General features: G+C 41.5%; 1 protein-coding gene across 1 annotated transcript in view; it reads right to left on the bottom strand.

Moving 5' to 3' along the window:
* EIF3H (eukaryotic translation initiation factor 3 subunit H) overlaps window positions 1-25,040 on the bottom strand; it is a 119,733-nt gene that overhangs the window by 4,277 nt on the left and 90,416 nt on the right. The window contains exons 3-6 of the mRNA XM_006261876.4: window positions 16,727-16,894; window positions 15,278-15,377; window positions 13,712-13,861; window positions 3,971-4,091 (exon numbers count right to left, since the gene is read on the bottom strand). Coding sequence (XP_006261938.1) covers window positions 3,971-4,091; window positions 13,712-13,861; window positions 15,278-15,377; window positions 16,727-16,894 — 539 coding nt within the window. The remainder of the gene's footprint in view (window positions 1-3,970; window positions 4,092-13,711; window positions 13,862-15,277; window positions 15,378-16,726; window positions 16,895-25,040) is intronic.

The raw sequence follows: 25,040 nt of genomic DNA, 5'->3' as shown, positions 1-25,040 counted from the left end.
TGGGGAGCCCCAGGGAGCTCAAGGGAATTCTTCCCAGCCCCAACCTCTCGCCTTAGCTGCTGTGAGTGTCAGGGGTAGCCTGGGAGCAGAGGGAAATGCCTTTGCTCCCCTACATTAGTTCTGCCTCAGACTCACAACAGCCAAGGCAAAACTGGCTGTGGAGGAGGAGAATTTCCTACCACTCCCTGAAGCTGCCCAAGACTCACAGGGGCTAAGGCAAGGTTCAGGAGGGGGAAAATTTCTGCAGCTCCTTGGGGCTGCCCTGGGCTGGGGTGGGGGGTAGCCCCCCAAGGCAGGGGCTTTCTGGTGCCCCCATGTTGGGCTGCGGGGGCAGGTACCTGGGGGGGAGGACTCCTTTTCCCTCCCTTCTGTGGCAGCCATTGAAGCAGTGAGCAGATGGGGAAAGGGAGGGAGGAGGAGAGAGGGCTGCCAGGATCTGGAAAGTCCTCACCACAAGGGCTTTCCCTCCCCCCACGTGCTGTGTAGACCCTGGCTAGGGGGCTGTTCCCCTGCCCCCCCATCCCTATGGGCTGACAGACACAGGTAGGAAGCAGGCTAAGTTGAGGCAGCACAGCCCAGGGCTGCAAAGCATCCTGGGATGCTGGGAGACCGAGTTAACTTGAACCAGGAAGGGATCTGGGAAAGATGTGCCATAAACTGGTTTGACCTAATTCAGTTAAATCTGATACTATATCCAACCAAGTTCATCTTAAACTGATTTTAGTCATTTTGAAAGCAGTTTATGAGCACTGAACTTCTGTTCTGTTACTGGTTTAAACCAGTTTATGTGCAACTTCTGTCCCTAGCCCTTGAGTTCACAGAAGCTTGTGCTCTATATCTATCCTACCTAGTCTATAAGGTGCATCTCTACCTGGCTTCAGACTAACACAGCTAACTACCTCTCAATTGCAATAAGAGTTATAAAATGCTAGTTTGGGGGCCACTGGTCCAAGCCCAAATCAGCTCTATTGCCTACTTAGCCATGCTCAGCTATCAAACGGGGGGGGGGGGGGGGGGGGGGGGGGGGGGGGAGGCATTAATACAAAACAAAGAAGGCAAGGTGGGGGAGTCATCTTTGCCTTGGAGTAGGGACTTTTACAAGAGGAAGGATATACTGCAATGTTATTCTGTATGAAGGAGTTTCTTTACTTTTCTTCGTGTTTAAAGCTCATTTTTTCTGCAGCTTAGTCAGCAATATGTTTGATAGAAAGAACAGCATGGTGCATGACTCAATTTTCCCAGTCAAAAACATGGCTAGAATCAATGTGTACAAGAGGCTTGCCTCAAGTAGTTTAGAGCAAGTCAAAATTTCTAAATTTTTATCCAAGTCCCAGGTCAACACAGTATTGCAATAATAGGATAGGGGTAAAAAAAAAAAAAAAAACCCAAAAAAACAACCCTTTTTAATACAGAGAAGTGACTGGAAGAAATTATCATAGATCAATATGTCCCAAAATAAGATGCTTGTGGGTTACCATTTGGATACCATCACCATATGGGCAACTAGAAGGATGAATTAAAATACAAGGTACCTTTTTGGGATTAATTTATTTTAAAAAGCATTTAAAGCATGTTCTCAGTACTGTCCCTATCAATGCTGTTTTTCTAACATTTAAATACTATAACTCCAGACCATTTTTTTCATTTTCTACCTGAACATTTGTTTTTACAAAAAGATGCTTAAACTAACCCATAAAGAACAGTTATATTTTTAAATGATACATAGATGTTCTAAAAAATTACTACATTTTGTACTGTACCTCACATGGAAAAAGTGTGAAGATTAGATGTGTGTGGACTGTAAAGATATAAACCTGAGGCTCTGGCTTACTGATGTAAACTCATTATAGAAAAAATACTTTTAAATCTGAAGGCCAAGAGTCACACAGGATATTTTAAATCACTTCAGAGTATTGGTGCACAAGTGTATGAAAACATTTCATACTTGATAGCATACTGAAATGCAGTCAACAATCTTTCAGCAACAGTGACAAGTGCAGCCTTCAGGCAGTGTTGAAAAAAAAGTTAAACATCCATATCGGTTTGTGAACATTTAGGTGATTTTCTTTTTTCTTTGCATTACACCATCCACTTTGCAGCAGTTGGTCTATTGTTTCAATAAAAACTGCTTGCACTTGATCGCAATTGCTCCATTTTTAAATGAAGTTAAGAGTGATAACTATGCTGCAATGAGCCACTAACAAAGTAATTATAGTTAGTAAAGAAATGAGGTGTGACACCCTAGAACTTACTTCACTCTGCTTTTCCAAATAAATGCAGAGAATCTCTGCGTTATTCATATAACCTTGACAGTGCAAAGTGAACACAGGATGCGCTCTCTTTTAGGTGGGTAGATATATGTAGCAAAAAAAGTTTGCAATAACATGTTTGATTTATAAAGAAATTCATATGTTAATAATTAACATTCAGAAAGTTATTGAAATGTATAAAGCCAGAGGGACTGCTGTGATCATTTAATGCAGAATTTTTATCTCGTTTGAACTACATTAACATTAAAAAAAAAAAAAGCCATGGAATTTGATCATAAGGTAGCCACCACAGCTCTTGCTAAATTTTTACAGTGACCCTCAATTACCCTCACTATTAAAACAATCTACCTAACTTGTAGCCTGAATATATCTAGCTTTTGCTTCTAGCACTGGATCTTATGTTAACTTTGACAATTAGACTGACAATTAGACAATTAGCTCTATCAAACCTATCCTCCATATAGGTAACAACAGACTATGATCATGTCACTTCTCAACCTTCTTCATTAAGCCACAGAGATCGAGTCTTACTGTACTATCATTGCCAATCCATTAAATCATTCTTATGCATCATTTCTGAATGCTCTTATGAGCAAACCTTCAACTGTTGACAACCAAAATGGACACAGTATTCTTGCAACAGCTGCTCTCATGCCAAATACATTAGTTGTATAACCTTCCCCTTCAACATTTTCCAGTCTAAACATCCCACAGATTGCACTAGCCCTTGTAGCTCTAGTGCTGCATTACAAGCAAAGGTTCGGCTGATAACAAGCACAGATCTGGGTTTTCCGTTTCCTGAGAAAAAATGTGGATTTTCCTCTTTAAAGAAGAAAAGTGTGACTTTTCTCCTTTGAAGTGGGAAACTACAGGTTTTGCCTTGCAGGCTGCTAGAGTTCCAGACTGCAAGGAACTGCTCGGGGCTGCGGGGAGAGGGTGATCAGAAGCAGGGGGAAACAATCGTGACCGGCAATACAGTCTCAGCAGCTGGATACAGGTAACTGTAGGACCGAGGGGATGGAGCAAGGGCCAGGTGTTGGGGACTGTTCATGGGGCTGTGTAGGATGTGTGTATGTGTGTGCAAGTGTGTGCGCGCACATGAGTGTGAGTGCCTCCTGGTGCTGGAGTAAGGTGTCTGGGGGCCAGGGTTGTGGCAGGGGAAGGGGGTCTGAGGCAGGGCTTGGTGTCACTGGTGAGCCCAGCTTTATGTTGTTTCCAGCACGGCCTAGCCAGAGATGCCTGCCCCTCCAGCTGGGGAACGGGTCTGGAGGGTCCTTTGGGAGTGGCGGGGAGCTGTGTGACTGGGTCAGTGGTGCCAAGGGCCAGTGCCCATGCTCTCAGGAGCACAGGTGGGGTGGGAGACGGTGCTCCAGGGGTTGCAGGGGGGGGGGCATGGGGAGGAAGGCAGCCCAGGCCACCCGGTGCAGCACAGGACCCCCAGCCTAGGGCAGGGAGATGCCACTAGCATCCTCTCTTCTTCCCTCCAGCCCATGCTAGGGTTGGACTCACTGCTGCTGCCCACATGAGCCACAGCTGCTGCAGGTGGGATGAAGACCATCTGAAGCCCCACAACATGTTTTTAAGAATCAGCAAAATGTAGTTTGGGTGTTGTAAATGTAACTTTACATGATATGTCATCTTCATGGGGGTGCAGCAAAGGGATGACCCCCACCCTGACCCAGCCTTTCCTTCTTACCAACCTGGTGTTTTTGCTGCTGCTGTTTGCTTACGTTCCTCAGGTAGGTGTTATATTTAACTATATCTTGGCTCATCTCATCCACTCTGTCCATGAGCAACTGAAGGCTCTTCCCCAGATGATTACTGAAAGACAAAAAGTTTCATGCTGGTAAAGCCTGACCACAAAAAAAAAAAAAACTGCTTGAAATTTCAAATTAAATGGTGAGCAAGTTACAAATCAGGCCTAAATGGTGGTCATGTAGTTAGCTAATTCTCCCCTAAATTCAGAGTAACTGTTATTTATAGTACATTAAAACCATTTATAAAAAGCAGTTCCTCTAGTGTCTTTGCCACCCATCCTCATTCAGCCTTTAAAAATTAAAAAAATAAAGAAGTGGAGAATGAACAATCACCACTAGTGAAAGTCAAGATGTAAGTGTCAGTCATCATGCTTGTATTGCATCCCTCAGAATAGTATGTAAGCAAGCAAGCATCTCTGGTCAGAGCTTTCTGCTACACCTGTACTTAACACCTAACCCTCGAGGGTTTAGCAGTTACAGAGGTGAACATCAGGTACAACATGCAAGCACACAGAAGCGGTGTAACATTCCTCATCATTCTGCAAAAATCACCAAAGGTGACATCACCTACATTATTTCAAAACATGGCCAAACGTAGCAATATATGAAACAATTGCATGGTTTTGTGAGGTGGACTCCTAAACAGCAGATACTCAGCTATGTTCCTAACCTTGGTTTAAAGTCACTGTAGCTTTATGCAAGATTTCTGGCATTCTTGATGGACTACTTAAATATTCTTACAGGCTCCTTCCAGTAAGCCAAGCTACCAAGCCATACTTTAAAATTTTGGAGACATCACTTGCTCTTAACTATTGACAGAAGGCATTGCTTCCAGTCAAGCCAATTCAGCATGGCATACCAGAAGCAACACGGAAGCAGCAAGTCTGGGTGGGTCAAACCCAAATAATATAATCTGTAGGCTTGGCCAAACAAATGAAGTCTCCTAGAAATGGTGGTAATGAAAATGGCTTAATCTATTCAGTGTTTTGCAGAAATACCAAATTTAAGGTACAGCTTTCAAACTGAACTTTTTCACAGAGAACTCCTTCAGCATGGTCCCTACGGAGACAGGTGTTCATTCCTATATGATTTATGCGAGTGTACATGGTGGGCACTGCTTTATATTGGTGCTTCTGACTAATTAGGAGCAAGCACTGCTCAGTCCTACTTGGCTGAATGCCAAGTCAGGCAGTTGCACAGTTAAACTCCATTTTCATTTTTATTTGGTGACATCCGTTGCTCTTAGTTTTCAGGTAGAAGAAACCTCCCCCTCCTACTTTGTGTTCTTCCCTAGTACAATCTTGTGCCTTGCAGCCAGCACTCCTCTAAACTGTTCATGAGCTTCCCCCTGTCTTTTACAAATTCATTCCCTCCACACATTTCATCATCCTAAAATTTTTACGTGGTGTGTGAAATCCAGCTGGAAATCACCAGAAGACAGCATAAGTAGCATAAATCTTAAGGCGCAGTATATGATCTATCAACACACCTTAAAAGGAGACCTTTTCAAGTGTAAATTGCTTTCACAAAAGCCAGGAAATTCATAGGTAGAAGTGAAAGCTGTTCATACACCAAGCATAACACTGAGCAAGCCGAGAAAGTGGCTGGGAAACGGGTTCTCTCTCTTGTTTGTGAGTATTGGGCCTGGCAGCTAAGAATTTGCTAAGCTGACTTACCTGCTCACCCAACTGAAAACTTGTACCATTTGTTTCAGAATTTGTTTTCTACCTAAGTTTTAAAATCTTAATTGGGAGCTACATGAGAAAAGACTTCAACTATCCAGTAGCAAGAAAGGCACTGGTATTTTCAAGCTTCCTGGGGCTTTCTTTTGTTGAATATTTTAACTGTATGATATTCAGATCTAAGGAATATTGCCATGGCCATCAGTATGTATATTTTCAGCTTTTCACAGAATTTATATTGCACAGAATTAGTGTTAGAACTGGATATCATCAGAGTGCCTATATATGTACACAATAATGGACTTGTAGGGCACAAGGATATCAGAAATACATAATTATTTTACAGATAATAGCCACATGAAATATGACTGGTTACAGAGAATGATTTTATGTGAATCGCCTAGACCAGCTCAGAGCAGCAGAACACAGGAACAGGGAGTTATTGTTAGAAGTTACTGTAGTATGGTGTTTGCTTTCATTGCCAGGGAAACAAAAAGCTAAAAACAGATAACTTAAACAGATGTGAACCAAGACATGAAGAGATAAGTATGCTCCAAAGGCAGGACCAGTTTTTCCACAGCTCTCATGCATTTTGCCCTTTTCTGTTCCCATTTCCTTTAAAAAAAATAAAGGATTAAAAGGAAGTGATTTGAGAGAGAAACACAAAGTATCTGTAACATGTTTAAACAAGCAGGCTGCCTGCAGATGTTGGGGGGGGAGGGAGGATGGCACTTTAAACTGCGCAAGCCCCCATGCTGAGCCTAGCTTATACCCAGAAGAGGCATACTTTAGCTGGACCCATTAGCTTACCCAACTTCTGTACAGACCAGGCACTTTAGTGGGGCTTTTTTGGTGCTTTTATCTAATAGTTGATTGAATCAGCTATTAGACAAAAGCGCCAAAAAGCCCCACTGAAGTGCCCAATCTATACAGATGCTGCAGAACTGGGTCAGTCGAAGTGATGCATTGCTGCTTCCAGTAAAGCGTGTTATTTTTTTCTACGTCTGCTGGCACTTGTAGTTAAGAAAAGCCTTGCACAAAATGAGACAGAAATGCAAACACAGATAACTTAAAAAAAAAAATCCCCAAAATAGTTCTACATATAAAAAAAAGTATTAGAGAAATCTTTGTCCTCTAGTATGAAAGCATATTTTACACCATACTACAGAGGTTACAGTGCATTAAGTCCATGTAGGGAGATGTCAGTAAAGGAGAAGTTAGTATCTAACAGTGAATTCGTAAGGTACAAAAAGCCAGGCAAAGGAGATACTTTATCTGTGGCAAATGTTTGCCAAAGATACCTATATCTGGTCTTTGTGCACCCTTTGAAACTTTTGTGCAATGCTGGAATCTGTACATAGAAAAACTAATAATAAAAACATATTATTTGGAACTTGCTTCTCTCTTCCATAGGACAAAGTACTGCAACAATGCAACAAAATATTCAACTCTGCATAAAAGATATTGTCTTGGTAAATGGATTGCCAAATTTCTTGATTTTTCTTGCACTTTCAAAATTGCATTGTCCTCACCCTTTCCATCGGTTTCACTAGGCAGAGTTTGGAGTATGCTGAAAACAGAAGTACTCTGCTGCAATTTCTCATCTTCCTGACCCAGGGACTGCTCCCACGTCCTCTTTTACAGGGTATCCTACTTCCTGGGCTGGATTGCTTTGTCTGACCAAGAACATGGTGACAGAAAACCAAGAACATGATGTGGCCAGGAGAAGCCCTGATCACCTGATGATGGACTACCATGCTCTGGGGGGTGTGCTGAGGGAGACAGGGGCACAGGTGGTATTATCTTCTGTCCTACCAGTGAGCGGACATGGAAGACGACACGAGACCCGCATCAGAGAGATCATCTGGCGGCTTCGGGAATGGTGTCTCGAGGCAGGCTTCAGCTTCCTAGGCAATGACCCCACACATCACGACGAGAGACATGCTCGGGTGGGATGGGCTCCACCTTTCCCCCAAAGGTAAGCGTGTGTTCTCTTCTAGGTTGGCGCATCTCCTCCGGTAGGCTTTAAACTAGGCTCATCAGGGGAAGGGGAAGACGAGGGCAGAGGAAGCCTTGGACCACTAAACCAAGTGTCACCCACAAGAACAGCACAGCCTGAATCAATGACGAGCAGAACAAATACCCAGGTAAGCAACAGGGGTCCAGGCAGTACTGAGTTCAGGGGGCAGCACATGCATCTTCAGGAGGCCTCAAATGCTTCTACACAAACGCTCATAGTATGGGGAACAAGCAGGAGGAACTTGCCCTCCTGCTAGCTGACACTGACCCAGACATAGTGGAGCTCACAGAAATGTGGTGGGAACCAATGCACGACTGGGCAGTGACTATCAAGGGCTATAGGCTGCACAGGAGGGATAGGACAGGGAGGAAAGGTGGGGGTGTGGCGCTCTACATAAGGAGAAACACACATCCTCAACAAGTAGCACATGGTCAGAGGAGGGGCACACTGAAGTGCTCTGGGTTAGAATACAAGGAAGTCGAGAGAAAGGGACTTAACGGTGGGGGTCTACTACAGACCTCCCAACCAAGGGGAAGAGCTAGACCAGGAATTCTTAAGTCAGTTCACAGAGGTAGTTAGGTCAAAGAACATGGTCCTCACGCGTGACCTGAACTTTCCAGACATCTGCTGGGAAGAGCAGTCAGCCAGGTCTGACCACTCACGTAGGTTCCTAGTCAAGATACAGGACCTCCATCGAACCCAGGAAGTGCACAGCTCCACCAGGGGAGATGCCTTGTTGGACCTGGTCCTGGCCACGGGCGACGGCCTGGTGAGGGGTCTGCAGGTGCTCGACCACCTAGGCAACAGCGATCATCGCCTGCTGGAATTCACCATCCAGCCAAAGGTGGCAAGGGCCTTGCTGCAGCAAGGCAGCAGCCCTGGACTTCAATGAGGTAAGGAGAATAGTTGGGGAGGCACTGAGGTCCCAGAGGGGAGGGGAGTTGGGAGTCCAAGAGCAGTGTGTCATTCCTTAAGGAGACGATCCTCCAAGCCCAAAGGGAGGTAATCCCAACACGGATCAAAGGGGGCAAGAAGGCACAAAAGCCCCCATGGCTCACCAAAAGCATACGGGAATGTCTCCTGGCTAAAAAGGAGGCGTATACCCAACGGAAGGGAGGGGCCATCCTCAGGGTGGACTATACCGCGGATGCTCAGGGCTGCAGGGGGTGGTCAGGAAGGCCAAGGTGGAGATGGAACTGGGACTAGCTACCCGGATCAAGGACAACAAGAAGTCCTTTTTTAAATACAGAGGGGGCAAAACGAAGGTACCGGGTAACGTGGGGCCTCTGCAAGACATGCTAGGAAATCTAGTCGTCACACTAGACGACAAAACTAACCTATTTAACAATTTCTTTGCCTCCATTTTTCTAAGCAGGGACCGAGTCACAGCCCCCACCTCCCGCCCCCCGGGACCACCGTAGGCCCCAGGAGAGGCGCACCCAGGTGTAGGGTCAGTGAGGATCTAGTCAGGGAACTTCTGGAGGGACTGGACATATATAAATCAGAAGGCCCTGACCATCTCCACCCCAGAGTGCTGAGGGAATTAGCAGAGGTCATTGCAGGACCCCGACACAGCTTTACGAGCATTCGTGGTGCTCTGGTATGGTGCCAGAGGACTGGAAAAGGGCCAATTTGGTTCCCATTTCCAAAAAAGGGAGGAAGGAGGACCCAGGAAATTATAGGCCAGTTAGTCTTACCTCAACCCTGGGTAAGCTTTTTGAGAGAATTATCCTGACACATGTCCGTAAAGGGCCAGCAAGGGAGATTATACTTAGGAGCAACCAACATGGGCTCATTAGAGGCAGATCCTGTCAGACCAACCTGGCGGCCTTCTATGACCAGGACACAAAATCCTTAGGCGCAGGTATAGCAGTGGATGTAGTCTTTCTGGACTTTAGGAAGGCCTTCGACACTATCTCTCACCCCATTCTCATTAAAAAACTAGGGGACTGTGGCATTGACACCTACACAGTCAACTGGGTCACTAACTGGCTCGAGGGTCGCAACCAGAGAGTGGGTCACAAGCTGACAGAGGGTAGGTTCAGACTAGACATCAGGAGGCGCTACTTCACTGTCAGGGTGGCTAGGATCTGGAACCAACTTGCAAGAGAAGTGGTGCTGGCTCCTACCCTGGGGGTCTTTAAGAGGAGGCTAGATGAACACCTTGCTGGGGTCGTTTGACCCCAGTACTCTTTCCTGCCATGGCAGGGGGTCAGACTTGATGATCTACTCAGGTCCCTTCCGACCCTACAAACTATGAAACTATGAAAAAAAACGACCTACTTGGATAAAGGATACTGGAAAGAACACCCGCTTACTCTAGCACAATGTTTTCCTGCTTGGCATTTTCAACAGATTTCTACAGCTGTGCTTGTATCAAAGGGCACAGAACTGGAGGTCAGGAGCCATGAACCATGCTCTGCCACTGACTTGGATGCATTTCTTTGGGCAACACACTTACCTTTACAATAGCTCAGGTTCCCCCATTTGTGAGATACAAATTATCCTAATAATCTATAAATCACATTGAGATCTTTGCATGGGAATAATTCTGTACAAAGATTAACATTGTTCCTGAAAATGCATTAGTCCTTATGTTATTATAGAAAATATTTTAACTGCTTGAAAAATACCTTTAATATATAATGTTACTGTAAATGCACAGCACATGCTCAATTCTGCTGCTGCTATTTGAAAAAAATTGCACAAGACAAACATATCATAAGAGTAACCAAGTATAAAGCTAGACCATAAGTAGTCCTTATTAAACTTGATCATCAAAAGAACAAAAAAAGAAATGAAAAAGAATGGGAGTCGCTTGTAATTATTGCTCTCAAGACCTGAATGCCACTTGACAGTATATTAACTCCCAACTCCTTATATTAAGCCTCAACTTGTTATCAAAAGGCTGGCAAAATTTCAGGCTCTAAGACCCTTTCAGGGAGCAGAACAACAACAGGGCATGAAAGCCTTTGCCTGTTTTCACACATCACCCAGAGCTTAGCTTTTTATTAGATTATTCCAATTAGATTTCCTGGGAGGCAAAACTCTCAAGAAATGAATTACGCTGCTTCTGTTCTGAGTACCCAATCTGATAGGATGAGCTGTGGTCACCTGCAACTGAAGTGAATACTGTACTGGTCTGCACCCAGAATGAGAGTTACTTGTACAACTAAACCTGATCAAAAAGGAAGATGATCTAATCCACCACCGCCCAATGCACAGACTTTGCAAAGCCGTGTCATAGAGTGACTTGGCATAGTGCGACTGTTCTTACACAACCAGGTCTGGGGCAACTAGAAATATCTTAGGGGACTGAACCTACTCACACAATTACATGGCATCCCAAAATTGTCAAAGCCACTCTACATTATTTAAAACACAATGGCCTGATTATCTGTAATAAGTAACACTTTGGGGATAAACATTTTTCTTAAGTTCCTTAACTCTCAGAACCGTGCAAATCCAGAACTTAAACCCAAAGCTAGTTTACCTGGAGAGACCAAGTTCCCTGGATGTAGAGTCCCTTTGCCCAAGTCTCCAGCACCTGGAAATGTTTGTGATCACAGGAGTTGGGATGGGCAGTATCTAAAAGGTGATGACTACTGCCAGGCATTTCATAAAGGGAGAGAACAGATTCCAAGGTAAAATGAGACTGATCATGCTGCTCTCCCTAACAAATGCAGTTCTTCATAAGCATACATCCCTGTGCATGTATTAAGATTCAACAGATTCATAGGATTTAGTAGATTCATTTTCTCTAGAAGTATGCCATCACCAAAAGGAATCCTTCCACATTCTAATGAGGTAGGTCTCCAATACAAAAGGTCAAAGGTCTCTCTAAAGACCAAACAGCAACAGGCGGAATAGAACCCATTATAGAGTTTCATTGACATACGGTTTCTGCTAGGCAGAACCCAAATTTCCTCACATTATCATCAACTCCTGATGATGAAACCAGCAGTGTTCTTGGACCGAGATGGAGCTTGGTTATGTACAGCCCAAAAGTTTTCTGAAAAGCTTTCTGGGCAACATTTAGGATTCAGACCTTAGAAATGACTAGGAGTTACTAGGGTTTGGGTAGGGAGAAAAGGAGGTTCTGATCAGTTGATTATACACAGGAGCCTAATTAAAATAATTTTGTTTGCTTAGACTTAGCGGCCTTCATCCTCTATTGCTAACAAGGCCAAGGGCAATGTGCATGGAGTCCTGGATTCCTTAGAAATGAGTCAGAGACAAAGGGTGACTTACAAAGTGGCAATAACCTCTTAGGGGAGGACAGAAAGCAAAAAGAATTTAGTGTTTCCTCTGTCCTCTTAACTGCCAGTGCTGAGACCACTATCTGCTGCTTCTCAAAAAACTTCTCTCTGGTGCAAAAGCAACCGCTCTAGCTATCTCTGCACAAAGCGAGAATTTAGATGTCACCATTCCAAAAACCAAAATAACCATTATCCTCAGGGAGAGTACTTCTTTTTTACCAATTGAGTCAGGGACAGACAGCTGTATGAAGCTCTTACCCAATTTTTCAACTACCAGCTGAAAACAGGATACAAGGAAATGGCAATGTTTGAAAATGTGATTTAACTCAAACCTGCTGTCTTGGACAGCTTCTGGAAAAATGAATGAAATCTCTCACAAGGAGTCATGATGACATATGACTATCAGACCAGGAATTCTCTAGCTTCTACAAATCCAAACAGATCTTAAATCTCCATTACCTGCAGTTTTTCCTCCTCCCCATAAGTGGCCAGGAATGGCATCTATTCTAGATTATGAATGTTTGGCTCAAAAAACAATTCAGTTGTGCTGAAAACCCAAACTATTCCCCAAACAGGGTTAGAGGATGCTCTACTTCAATTCCAGGCAATCTATTTTGCCAGGCAGGCCACAAATTTAGTCTGCGCCCTCCCCAAGTGCCACTCTGATCCTCTTCCTTTGCCTTCTGCTCAATCTGCCATGTGTCACACAGAGACTGACCCTGCCACTTCAGGCACACATGCCACAGGTTGGTCACCCTGGTCTACTTCATGACAACCTAGCCTAAAGTTAAAGGCTCAAGGCCATGGCAGGCAGGAGCACAGCTGCTGCATAGATGCTTTGCTGACCACAGTCCAGAGAGAGATCTCTGGGTGATTCATGCTAACAACTCATGCAACCACTAATACTGGATCTGACTTATACTTCATCCCATTAACATTACTCTTAAAAGTTAAAAGTGTGGAAGAATCAGCTGACTTGGTACTGGGGGACCCAACACTGCAGCCAGCCAAACAATCTGAAAATTGAATAAACGGTGACAAGTAAATTCTAATTACAATCAGCATCTGATTCTATCAATAACTATTCACTGCAGTTATTTTACCAAAAGTGGTATTTATGGCAGCTTATTTTACACATTTTTAATCAATTTTTTCTAATCTACAACAAAATTACTATAGATAGTGCTATATTACTAATAAAAGCTTTACACTTCACTTGATAGGAAATCAAACAGTTTTTAAACTTATATTTAAAATGAGGACTTTAGACATCATTCTTTTAAAAAGGGATTCATCTTTCTAAATTGCACAACATTGGATGAGAAAAAAAACCATGTGCTTTACTTTTTAAGACAAATATTCATATATTAACAAAAACAATGCTAAAATACACTGCTATCTGAAGAGCTATTTGGTCCAATTTCTAGATGTTAACCATTAAAGGATTTGCAAAATCATTTCTCGTTAAGGTGAGGAAATGCACCCTGTTACACAGGCTTTACATGGCTCAAACACCACAGGTATATGTCAAGTATGTACAGTGTTTGTTCTTGAATTTACACCATGTAGTGTTTGTCTGAGCAAAAAAAGGACATGCAGGGTGAAATCTTAGCTCCATTAAAGTCAATGAGAAAACTAAAGCAGCTAGGATTTCACCCGAAGTGTTAAAGCACATTTTGGGAACATAAGTAAAGAAGCAGCCATTGTTCCTACAGGTACTTACCTACTAGCCAGACTAAGCAATTCATGTCTATCTGTTACTGCAGATTTCTTTTCCAGCTCCCACAGCATCACATTGATCAGGTATGAATTCTTAATTACAATTGGCACTTCTTCAAACATGTTCTCATATGCAATGCTTGCTTTTTTCAATCTGTGAAGCAAATTTAAAACAGTTGTTTTTTTTAAAATAAAACTGGTAATTTCCACCCCCCCCCAGAGTCTCAGTTTTTGTTAAAGCAACAGCAGGTAAGTCTGTACAGTCCTAAATTTCCAAAGGTCTACTAACAGACAACAGTCAGGCCTTTTTGGTACAGAGGCAGTTGCATGGCAAAACTGATATTTATAAATGCCAACAAAAACTGCCCGAAGGAAAATCCCTTAGAATTAAAGCAACTGCTTTGCTCACAAATGTGTTAAAAGAATAAACCCTCCAGCAAAAGACAGCACTGGCAAGATTAACCCTGTCCTGTCCAGAATACTTTACCACTTTCATTACCATCATGTTTTCTTATGTCCAAGTGACTAATTATGACACTGCCATGGAATAGTTTTAATTTCATAACCACTGTATTATATGAAAAACATGGATATTTCTAAGGATAATGCTTTCCCTGGTAGTTGAATATATAACTAAGTGATAATAGATATAGAAAAGATTAACAATGCTTAGGAAATGGTTATATTCTGCAAGCATATTAGAATAAAACTTTCCAATTTACTTTAGATTTATTCCCTCCTGCTTTTATTACTGTTTTTAAATAAAGCAGACACCAATACCTTTCAGACTACCAAACAAACATACAATTCACATAGTCTAGGAAAAAGTATCTGTCCACACCCTCTTTTTATGCGTATTGAAGAAAACTAAAATGCTTGCTTTCAGTTTTTAGAATTTAAACAGATGACTAGTTTGGTCATTGTGGAAATGTTATCTTTAGACACTGAGCAATGAAGTGATTCAGAGTTTCTGAATGAAATCCATGACAAGTATTGGTCTTTTGATGTCAAAAACTGAAATGATGAAGGGGAAAAGATGTCACGCTAACAGCTGCAATGTAAGCAACAACCCTTTGGAAACACTAATTATTCTAGAATAAAAACATGTTTATTCCAGAACAGCATCCACATGGTGGAGTTGTTCTGGAACAGCTCTACCAAAATGCCAACATCAGTCAATTCTACTTATGCAGACAAGGTCTTAGAAAGGGAGACCAATTACTTCCTTTTCTCCATCCCCTTAAAGTATTAGTCTCCACGCCCCGTTAAAGCTGTCTTCACAACACTCACCCCATGGCTGGAATGACAGAATACAGCACATCCTTTAAAACATACATTAATACTGTCCCCTTCCAAGCTATCAGTAGGGAGGGTGAGTGCAGTATTTTCACCATTGCTCAGCTATTGCCCATGCATCACTGCAATCACATACCTAGTTCCCAGCAAAGTAGAAACCAGGGTAGATTTGCACCTTATAGGCTCAGTTTGGGGAAGGACGACAACTCCTTCCCTTCCTTCACCCACACAGAAGCAGGTACTTTGTGAGACAACATTCTTTTAAAATACTTACGCTTCGGGGGAAAAATCTTTCTCTTTGCAAACTTCCATCAGTTTGGGAGTCAGTCTGTATGCCTTTAGTGACAGCGACCCCTGAGCAGTCTTAATGGGATCTAGGAAAAAAAAAAAAAGGAAGAGGCACATAATTACAAAGATTATTTAACATATGTTTGTTTATTAAAATATTTCTTTGCAGAGCACCTTAACAAGCTATTTTCTGACTAATAAGTATAAATTTCTGATTTCCTTTGCTTAGTTCCATATCTACTACCCAAACAGCTCATATGTAATGGATGCCCCACTGAACAAAGATTGCCTCTCCCAAAAGGACAGCCCTACATATCATGCAACTAAACTGAAAAACATTTATTAAATTACACAGTACAAAAAAAGGATTGAGGATTAGTGACAAGCTAATTCATATTACAGTCTAATTGTTTCAGACAAAAAAATGATACATTTAAAAAAAAAATAAATGTCTTGACATACTGTACAGAGTTGAGGAAAAAAATTTTCTAAACAAACTGTTAAATTCCTAGGACAAGGAAGCTTAACACTTGCAGCATAACAGCAGCTACAGCATGCCAACATTAGAAAGAAACTGTTAACATTCATGTTGTCTGAACCTTAACACAGTAAAACTTTGAGCAATCGGTGATAAAATGAAAACCAAAATAGACTGAAACAAGTGGAAAATTCATCAAGGTCTGATGATGCAATGTTTCCAGCCAATATAAGTATACTTTAACAACTTGTTCTTTACTGTAATCCAATTGTTAACATACTGAAACAATTTTGGGGCAGCTCATAAGATTGATCGTATTCATTAGTATTTTTTCTGACAGATACTCAGGACGTTACATTTACTTCTCAGCTGGAAACTATATGCAAGTCTGCCAGATATGGCAAACTGCGAGTGTTTGGGGAGGGTGAGGCTATAAAGCTGTTAAATTGCCTACGGTTCTGATACAGCACAGAACATCTGGTCTGGAGAGCTTGAGGAAACACCATTAAACAGGCAGAAAAGAAAAAAATCTTTGTGCTAAGAAACAGTCCAGGTTTTGTATGCTTCTGTCAGAGGTATAAAAAAAAAACTTGGCAAATCGTGTTATGATTGGTCAGTCACGTACAGAGCCAGACACTCTAGCAATCGGGGTTTGTTAGACATCTGGTCTAGTTCCACCAGCCCCTTCGACGAGGGAGGGGAGAAGGAGGAATAAAAATGAAGCAGCTACTCCAGCATTCCACAACGTACACATCAGGGCTCTGATAGCAAGAAAAATAAACAGAAAGAAGGAAACCCTGTCTAGACTTAGCTGCTGCTGAGGCTGCTGTAGACACAGGGTTGGTATTTACTTGAAAAGGCCTGCCAGGCTACTCTTACAGGCAAAAGACAGAATACAAAAATAGTAGTAATAATATTAAGAGGGGAAAAGAATAATAAAGGAAACCTCATACTAACCGTAAATGAGAACTACAGACTCCTCAATTGCGTGTTGGTAACTGAACTGGGAGTCCAGGAGGGCACGAGTGACAAAAGAGCCATAGTATGTAGACTGGTACCAGCCAACGTGAAGATGATCAATGTTTACATGGCGAAGGCTTCGCATCATTTCCATTTGGTATTGAACTAGGTAAAATCAAAATGCGTGTTAAAAAAGTAAATTTGCAAATAATCCCAGCGATTTCTAAAGAGCACTTACGATTAAAACAATCTTTTAAAACAAGTTACAGTTTTCACTGCTTTAAAGTTAGATTTGTGCATTTCAGCCACTATATAGCACAAAGAACACTAACGTGAAAAATTGGAACTTGACACAAGGTTGAAGTAAAATTTGATTCATAAGGAACCACTTTTCTCATGTTGTGTTTCTTGCTAAACTTACCAGTAAACTGCTACATACGGTTTATTGTAGTTGCTAACTTACATAAAAATGCTGGTATCTACAGCTCATTGAAAAACAACATATTTCTGTTTAACAGAATATTATTAAACTATTTAATATACTAGAATATAAATGCAAATCAAGTTCTAATGAAGTCAGGAATTAGAAAAACTTTAGAAACATAGCTTAATCTGAATGTAAATATGAAGAGAATGCACTGATTATATAGAGTCAGACATTGGTAGGAATACACAAAGTAGTTCTGTCTCCCATTTGGAAGTCCCTACTTAACTGCCAGAGTTAGTTTGATTCATCTTTAATTTTTCAATCCTTTTTTCTTTTGTATTGGTACAATATTTAAGGGAGAGATGGGGGAAGTTAAAGAAGAGAAAACAACTTTTTGTCAAATTTATTATACTACCAGCCATATTTTCTTGCAATTAAAATGAGTAATTTTTTTTTTTTTTATTAAATTCAATACAAACAGCCTGCTTTCTAGAAAAACGGTGCATAACGGCAACGCTTAATTTGATGTAAACAGATCATTTAATCATTCCTCAGACATTGTGAACAGACAAGAGGCAGTGACAATTTAAATCAGTAGATATATTTTGAGACCATTACATGAACTGACGCTAATAGTTAATAAGAAATGATATCTAACAAGCAAATCTTTTAAAGCAAAATTTACTATCCAACAGTTCAAAAATGTACCACTTTTACAAAATACCCCTTCACACATAAAAAAAAAAAAAATGCAGCTGTAAAGAAGAAAACTACAAGTTAGCTAGAGAAAAAGATAAAATGTGCCTCTCATTTCTTGAAACCTGAATTTCTGTCCATTCTAGGAGGAAAAGAAATCCAAGTATATTCTCTAAAGATATTAACAGACATTTCTCAGAAGCGAACAAATATTTCTGCAGCTTACCATACGGCAAACACAAGCTAAATTCCACAGACAGCTTTGGCCCGAAGGTCCAAAAACCAAGTGGCTACACCTCATTACTTGTTGCAATGGTCGAAATTAACTTACTAATATAATTAATACCTAAATACTCTCTTTCAGAAAATAAAAGCTCTGCAGCTCTAACTGGTTGAGAACTTTACTTTTATACCCAAGAGCACACTCGGTGAGTTCTAAATAGGGATCCGGGTTTTCCGTTTTCCACAGAAAAATGGAAAAACCACGGATTTCCCCTTTTACCTGAGATAAATAAGGATTTTTTTTTTTTTTTTTAATGGAGAAACACAGATGTTGCAGTTTTGCAAAGCGCTCTCTGTGGGCTAGCAGAGTTCCAGCCTGCAAGGGGCTGGGGCTGGGAGGGTGGGCAGGCAGGGGACACCATGTACATCTATATGCACATGGCCACCAGGCAGCCTGGAGAGTAGCTCCCACAGGTAAGTCGGGTGAGGGGGGAAGGAGCGGGCATTGAGGCCACCATAGGGAGAGAGGGAGGGAGTTGGTGATGACTGGGGCAGGGGCTACTGCCTAGCCAGATGGTGCTTGGGGCTGGAAAATGCAGCCCACAGGGCCCCAATGGGGAGCAGGATGGGGCCGTGGGCAGCTCATCCGGGGTGGGGGGCTCCCTGCCACTGGCTTGGTCTCCATGCCCTGCCCTGCCCCTGGGGTCTCCGCAGCCCGGAGGGCAGGACCCAGCACAGCAGAGCAGAGCAGGGCTGGGTGGGGAAGCTCCTTGCTGCTGCGAGCCTCACATTGTCCTCTTCCCACCTGGCAACAGAGATGGGCACAACCCCACGCCACTACTCTCGCTGCTGTCGGGCGCGGAGACCCCTCATCAGGGCAATGCGTCCACAGCGGCAAGGAGCTTTCCCACCCAGGCCCGCTCGCTGCCCTGTTGCACCTGGTCCCACCCGCTGGGCTGTGCAGGCCCCAGGGGAGGGCAGCCGGACAGGGAGCCTGAGCGCACAGCAGGCAGCCTGCCCCATGCACAGATCTGGGGGGCATGGGTCCCCCCTGCCTCCCTTGGGAATGTGCAGTGGTGAGGAGCCACTACACCCCCCCCCTCCCCACCCACAAGCAGACAGCCCACCCCCACCACAGCCTCCACTCTGGCCATGTCTCCCATGGGGGTGGGGAAGCTGGGCTCTGCGCTCCACTACGTAACAGCAGCCACCCCCTCCTACAAGCTGCAGCTGGGGCTTGGGCACTGTTGTGGGGGGGGGAGGGGGCAGAGAGCTGCAGACGCAGGTCCCTGGCCCTGTAGCCCTGGCAGCTGGAGGCCCCCCTCCATCAGGGGTAGCGAGGTGGGCCTGGATCTGTATTCTGTGAGCTAAGGGGGAACGAGTTCTGATTTTCCATGATACAAAACCCAAAATCAAATACCAAACGTATAGGTAACTAGAATTTATTTCACTATAGTTACTGAGGCACTGGTAGGGCTTCCATATTGCTTTAAAATTGTAAATATTTCAATAAAACACTGTGTTAAGTTCTCTCTCTCTCACACACACACACACACACACACACACACACACACACACACATATATGCGCGTTTCATTTTAATCATGGATTTGGGATGGTATCAAAAGATTTGCTATGTTTAAGCAGAGAAAACCAGGATCCCTGGTTATAAATAACACACAGTAAGTTACATTCCATTTCCTAGTGGTGGTGCTTCAAGTAATGTATGATGTAGGCACCCCCAGTATCCCCAAAGCCCAAATACGATGTTCCTAAAATTGGCATGGCAGGTTCTGGAGACAACCTCATGTCACCATCTGCAAATCCCCCATATTGGTTCAGAACATATGTAAAGTTTTGACCCTCTTGCGTGGTTTAAAAAATTAGTAAATACCACCACAGAGAATGTGATGGCAAAGCAGTAAGTGCACACAGAGCGTAAGGAGGAATAGAAAAGAAAAAATGAGAGCTATTCATTACTCAAATATTGTGCAGTATTTCACTGCTTTTTAGTTTTTAAAGAAATGGAAAAAATGCCATATCTTTATGTTATCATACTTGGCTTAATTCTCAGCCATTGCACTGAAGGGAATTGGAAGCATTTTCTCTTGCATGGTCCTGCATGTATAGTTTCTCTCACCAGAAGCATACCTGGATATTTCTGCACCCTGGGTGGTGGAGGAGAGCAGAGCAGCATCAGAGGTAGTAGCAGCGGCTGGGCATTAGTATTGAACAATACAATGATTACCCATAGAAAAAGGTTCCTATGAAAGATCTACACTCAAACCTTTCTATTTGGGCCCAGCACTAGAGGCAAGGCCCAAGGAACGCATTCCTTATTTTTCACAACCTCTTCAGTCAAAACCTGGAAGCTAATGGTTAATTACATCAAGAAAGCAATGTTTTTCAAGGTTTTAAAAAGAAGATGGAAAGCAATGCTTCTCGAAAGACAGGGATGAAAGCAGTGTCCCCTAGAAGCATGGAAGGAAGGAAAAGTGAAAGTACCCATTGCCAGCTCCCCAGATATTCAAGTCACCAACTTCTTCCACCAGTATTTTTAACAGTTAAATGATAATGACAGCAACATGCATGCCGGGTGGAAAAGTCTTGATAAAGCATCCAAAGCTAGCACTTCTGCCTCTGGAAAATAACTAAAGCAATAAAACCATGGTGAGGTCCACTTCGGAAAGAAACAGAAACTTTTTTTTTTTGTTGCCAATCAGACAAAGTACTTCAGAAGACTTAGCAGCAGCTACAGTTCCAACAAATCCAACAGGTTTCTTAGCAAATAAACCCTGAACTGTCTGCACTGATATAAATCACCATTTTTTCACACTGCAGTCCTTACTGTAAAAGGTACAGCTTCCTTATATACAGACTATTTGCATTTATTCCCACATTTGTTAAAGCTTAGGGAAGTCACTCTACTACGCTAATCGGGTATTCACGATTTGGAACTAGGCGATTTGGGTGCGTGCATTCTCTTACTCCGCAAAGCAGAATGTAATAATGCCCTTTCCTCAAACCATGCTACTGACATGAGTGTCCAGTTATTAGTGACTATTACAAATGACTTTTTAGGGATCAGCTGCAGACAACTGGAATAAGTTATCCGTTTCCCCAAAACATAACACATACATTGTTTATTTGAAAGCGCTTTGCCAAACTGAAATAAATATTGTGACTCCTCCTCTGATATTTCGTTCACATATCGGTGAAGTGCTAACTGCTGGATTAAGAATGCATGATCGCTGTCTCCTGGGACTTTCACAAACATGAGGTCTGTATCTCACGAGGCTGCGAGGAAGATTTTTAAATAGCAGAAAGGCCTAGCTTCTGTTCTTGCTGAATGATCAAGAACTAGAAAGTTCTCTCTTACTCCTTGAACACTGTCAGCTTTCTAAAAGTTAGTGAAAAGCAAATTTTGTAAGGCAATAAGAACGGACTGAAAGCCTTTATTTGACTGAGACAGAGGAAACACTGAAGAATACTTAGAGAACAGCAAAAGAAAGTGCAAAACCATACAGCAGGACAGCCTTGAATTTGACTAGTATTGTCATTCTGTGTACTACCAGGTGAATGAAGACTGATTCCTCAATTCCAGATTAACAACAGCTCAAACAACAGAAAGCATTTTGCAAGGAGTGTTTCTGCTGGATTAAACTACAATTCAACAATTTGGTTTAAATAGATTTAAAGAAAACAGAACACTTTACATTAACAAAGTACTTCTCATTCAAGCAACGCTTTGTAACACTAGAGGCATCAAACAAAGCGTAATAACCATCCAGGATGAACTCCATTTGACAGACGGGGAAATAGAAGGTCAGTAATATGTCCAGAATGCTTGATAAAAAGTAAGAATAGAGCCAAGTCTATTGAATAGGGACTTTCAACATCAGGCTGGGACAGTTTGACCACATTTTCTCTATTCAATTTTCAAGCTTAAAATCAGTTAGGAGAGACCATTTGGACCTACCGGCCATTTTTTTTTTATTTTTTTATAGTTTAGATGGGGTACTTCAAATGTCTATTTTAAAATGCCAGCAAATCACCAGTCTGATCTCTCCAAAAAGGAAAAAGAAGAAAAAGAGGTCTATCAGTTTTTAAATACTTGGCAATTTGCATTTTTCCTGAAGGAATAACATATTAGCAAAGTTATTTTGACACAAAATGTAACTATAGCATGATACGTGCTATTGCCCCAGATTTTTATTATTATTATTTGTTTATAAATATTAAATGAAAATCCAAAGCTCAAAGTTTATATATGAATTATCCGTCACAAAACCATTGACCCACACTAATCACCCTTACCATTAGGTAAGATGAGATGTGTTTTGGCAATGTAAATCTCAGATTTCTGGTGGATATTTTGATCATAAATTGTGACATACAAATTCACAACCAAAGGCGAGTTAAAAAACAACAAAAAAAATTATGCCACCTTGGACATAACAGGTCCCCACTTCCAGAATTATTTGAACATTTCAATTTGTAATTATTCAAGCTGACATTTATATATAAACAGTAATCCCCATTCCCCAAACCCCACACCCATTTTTAAACAGACAACAAAAAAAATATTTTAAAATGAGTAAAACTGGGCATCCAGAATCCCAGGCTGTTTGAAGTGCAGTCTACTGTTTAAACTTTAATTCACTCCACTCACCAGTAAACAATATGTTTAAACAAATGCACTTCTAATGGAGCAGCAGAGACCCTCACTTTGATTCTGTACTATAAACCACTACTGTTTGTATAACTTTTATTTCCAAATTTCATAGTTATTTGTGTGCCTTTTAGGACTGAGTAATTGCTCAAGGTAACATTTGCTTTTAAACAAGAGCAATTTTAAAACGCATCTTCTTGAGGCAGATTACTAAATTGTATAATATCTTAGAGTAATTATAAGATATTTACCATATCCTTCTTGTACAAGGACCAAAGTGTTTGGGAAGATAAACTTTTAAAAAATGTATGATAATGCTATTTTGTTGCAGAATTTTCATTCACTGATACTCTGGAACAACGTTCACTGAAAGAGAACTTTATCTAGTGACGAGATGGACTGAAAATCAAATTTACATTCCTCCCCAAAAAGAATTGAGCTGTATTAGACGTCCAAAAACAAACGTTAACTATGTCAGGACATTCAGGTGGTCAATTTTTAGGCTGACATGAGACTAATTTTACATAATTCTGACCATTTTGTCAGCCTGATAACACTCTGTTGAAAAACAGCTATGATATTACTTCCCCAGCACTAGTGCAAAAGAGAATAACTCTTAAGGTAATAAATTTAGCTTCTTTTGAAGAATCAGCATGTGTCACTAAGTATGTCGAGAAAGTGCTATGAACTGCAAACTATTTGTTTCCGTGATTTGGGAGCAGGGGGGAGGGGGGAGGGAAGAAAACGAGACTTTATTTGTTTTTTCCTCAATATATTTGGGTGGGAGGGAGCACAGGTTGGCCAAACCACAAGTATTTCTGACAGTGTTCAAGACCAAAACAGTTTAGCAGATGCTGGTTCGAGGAAGACATATATACATTTGAAAAATAATTTAAATTGATTTATTTTTAATTACATGCAGAGAATTTTGGAGACTACATTAATTTAAGTCTGTCCTCAACTACAATCTCCCATTCATTCCATATCAGCAACTGCATCAGTTCTTCCTGCTGTATTAACACTTTAAAAAGACCAGGAACCATGGAGATTGTGTCTATTGATAATTAACAGGCTGTGGAGAAATAAATACAATTACTACCATACAGAACTTATAGTGGAAGCCAAAATAATTATGAACTGACATAACTATTTAGGGAGATGGGAGTATGTAGACAATTCTCGGGAAGATGGTACAACACAAAAGCACTCCTCTCAAATATAATTTTGGAGCTCTCTCACAGATACTGTTATCCTCAGCAACAAGATACTAACTCAGAAATTCTTTCAAAGGCCAGTAAGATGGCTTCCTCCAAAAAAAATTCACATTCTCCCTGGAGTTCAAGACATGCTTACAAAATAATATCATATTTGTCCACAATAGATTAAATTTTCCTCTGAAGTTTTAACTAAAAAAAATCCATTCTAATGGCCAAGTGACATTCAGTATGGAAAGCAACCATCACCTGATTTTCATTCTGAGAGGTTATGGGGTTAGTTAAACTAACTTGCTACAAAGTAGCAAGTAGATGTATTACTTTATAATACGACCAATGCTGCTCTTCTGGATGCCAATCTGCAGCTAGGATGAATAATATATCAGTTATGTTTTTTATTTAGAGTACTCAAAAGAATAAAAAGAAAAAAAATTGCAACCAACCATTCACATTACAAAAACAGCTTCACTTCTCCAGTCCCACAAAACCCTGAAGGGAAAAGTCCAAAGTGGCTATTAATTGCATATGCTCAGTTGAGCGCTCTCATTTTTAGTGGCGATTACAATTCAGCATTAGTTTTGCTACCGCATGCAGCAATTCGAAACAACTTATTTTCTGTTTGTACAGCTCTTAACTATCTAGAGGAGGGATCACCATCACCAGTTAAATACTGAACAACAGAGGCAGTAACAAGAATGAAAAACACGTTCAGAAACATAACCACTGAGGTAGAAAATTAACTAAATCATCATATTATTGGGTTAGACTTATGGTTCAAATAAGCTTCAGAAATAACTAAACAAATGGAATGCGAGTGCTTTTGGGGCTTGATAAAGTCAACAGGAAACGTGCCACTACTTTCAAAAAGGAACAAGATAAAGTACCTTGGCCAACCAACATCAAGATGATTTTAAGTCAATATTATACCAAATTGTTGATAAAAGCAAATATAATTGCAGTTATCTTTAAAGTATACCTGAGTTGTTAGTTATTCTAACAAGTGCCATATCATTAGCCTACAAAAACACTGTGTATTTGGCCCTTCTTTTAGTTGTTTTAAAACTTTAGGAGTCCAGAAGT

Source organism: Alligator mississippiensis, chromosome 3 (genome assembly GCF_030867095.1).
Source record: "Alligator mississippiensis isolate rAllMis1 chromosome 3, rAllMis1, whole genome shotgun sequence".
NCBI lineage: Eukaryota > Metazoa > Chordata > Crocodylia > Alligatoridae > Alligator > Alligator mississippiensis.
The sequence above is the reverse complement of the archived record's forward strand: the minus strand, read 5'-3'. Positions and strand labels throughout refer to the sequence as shown.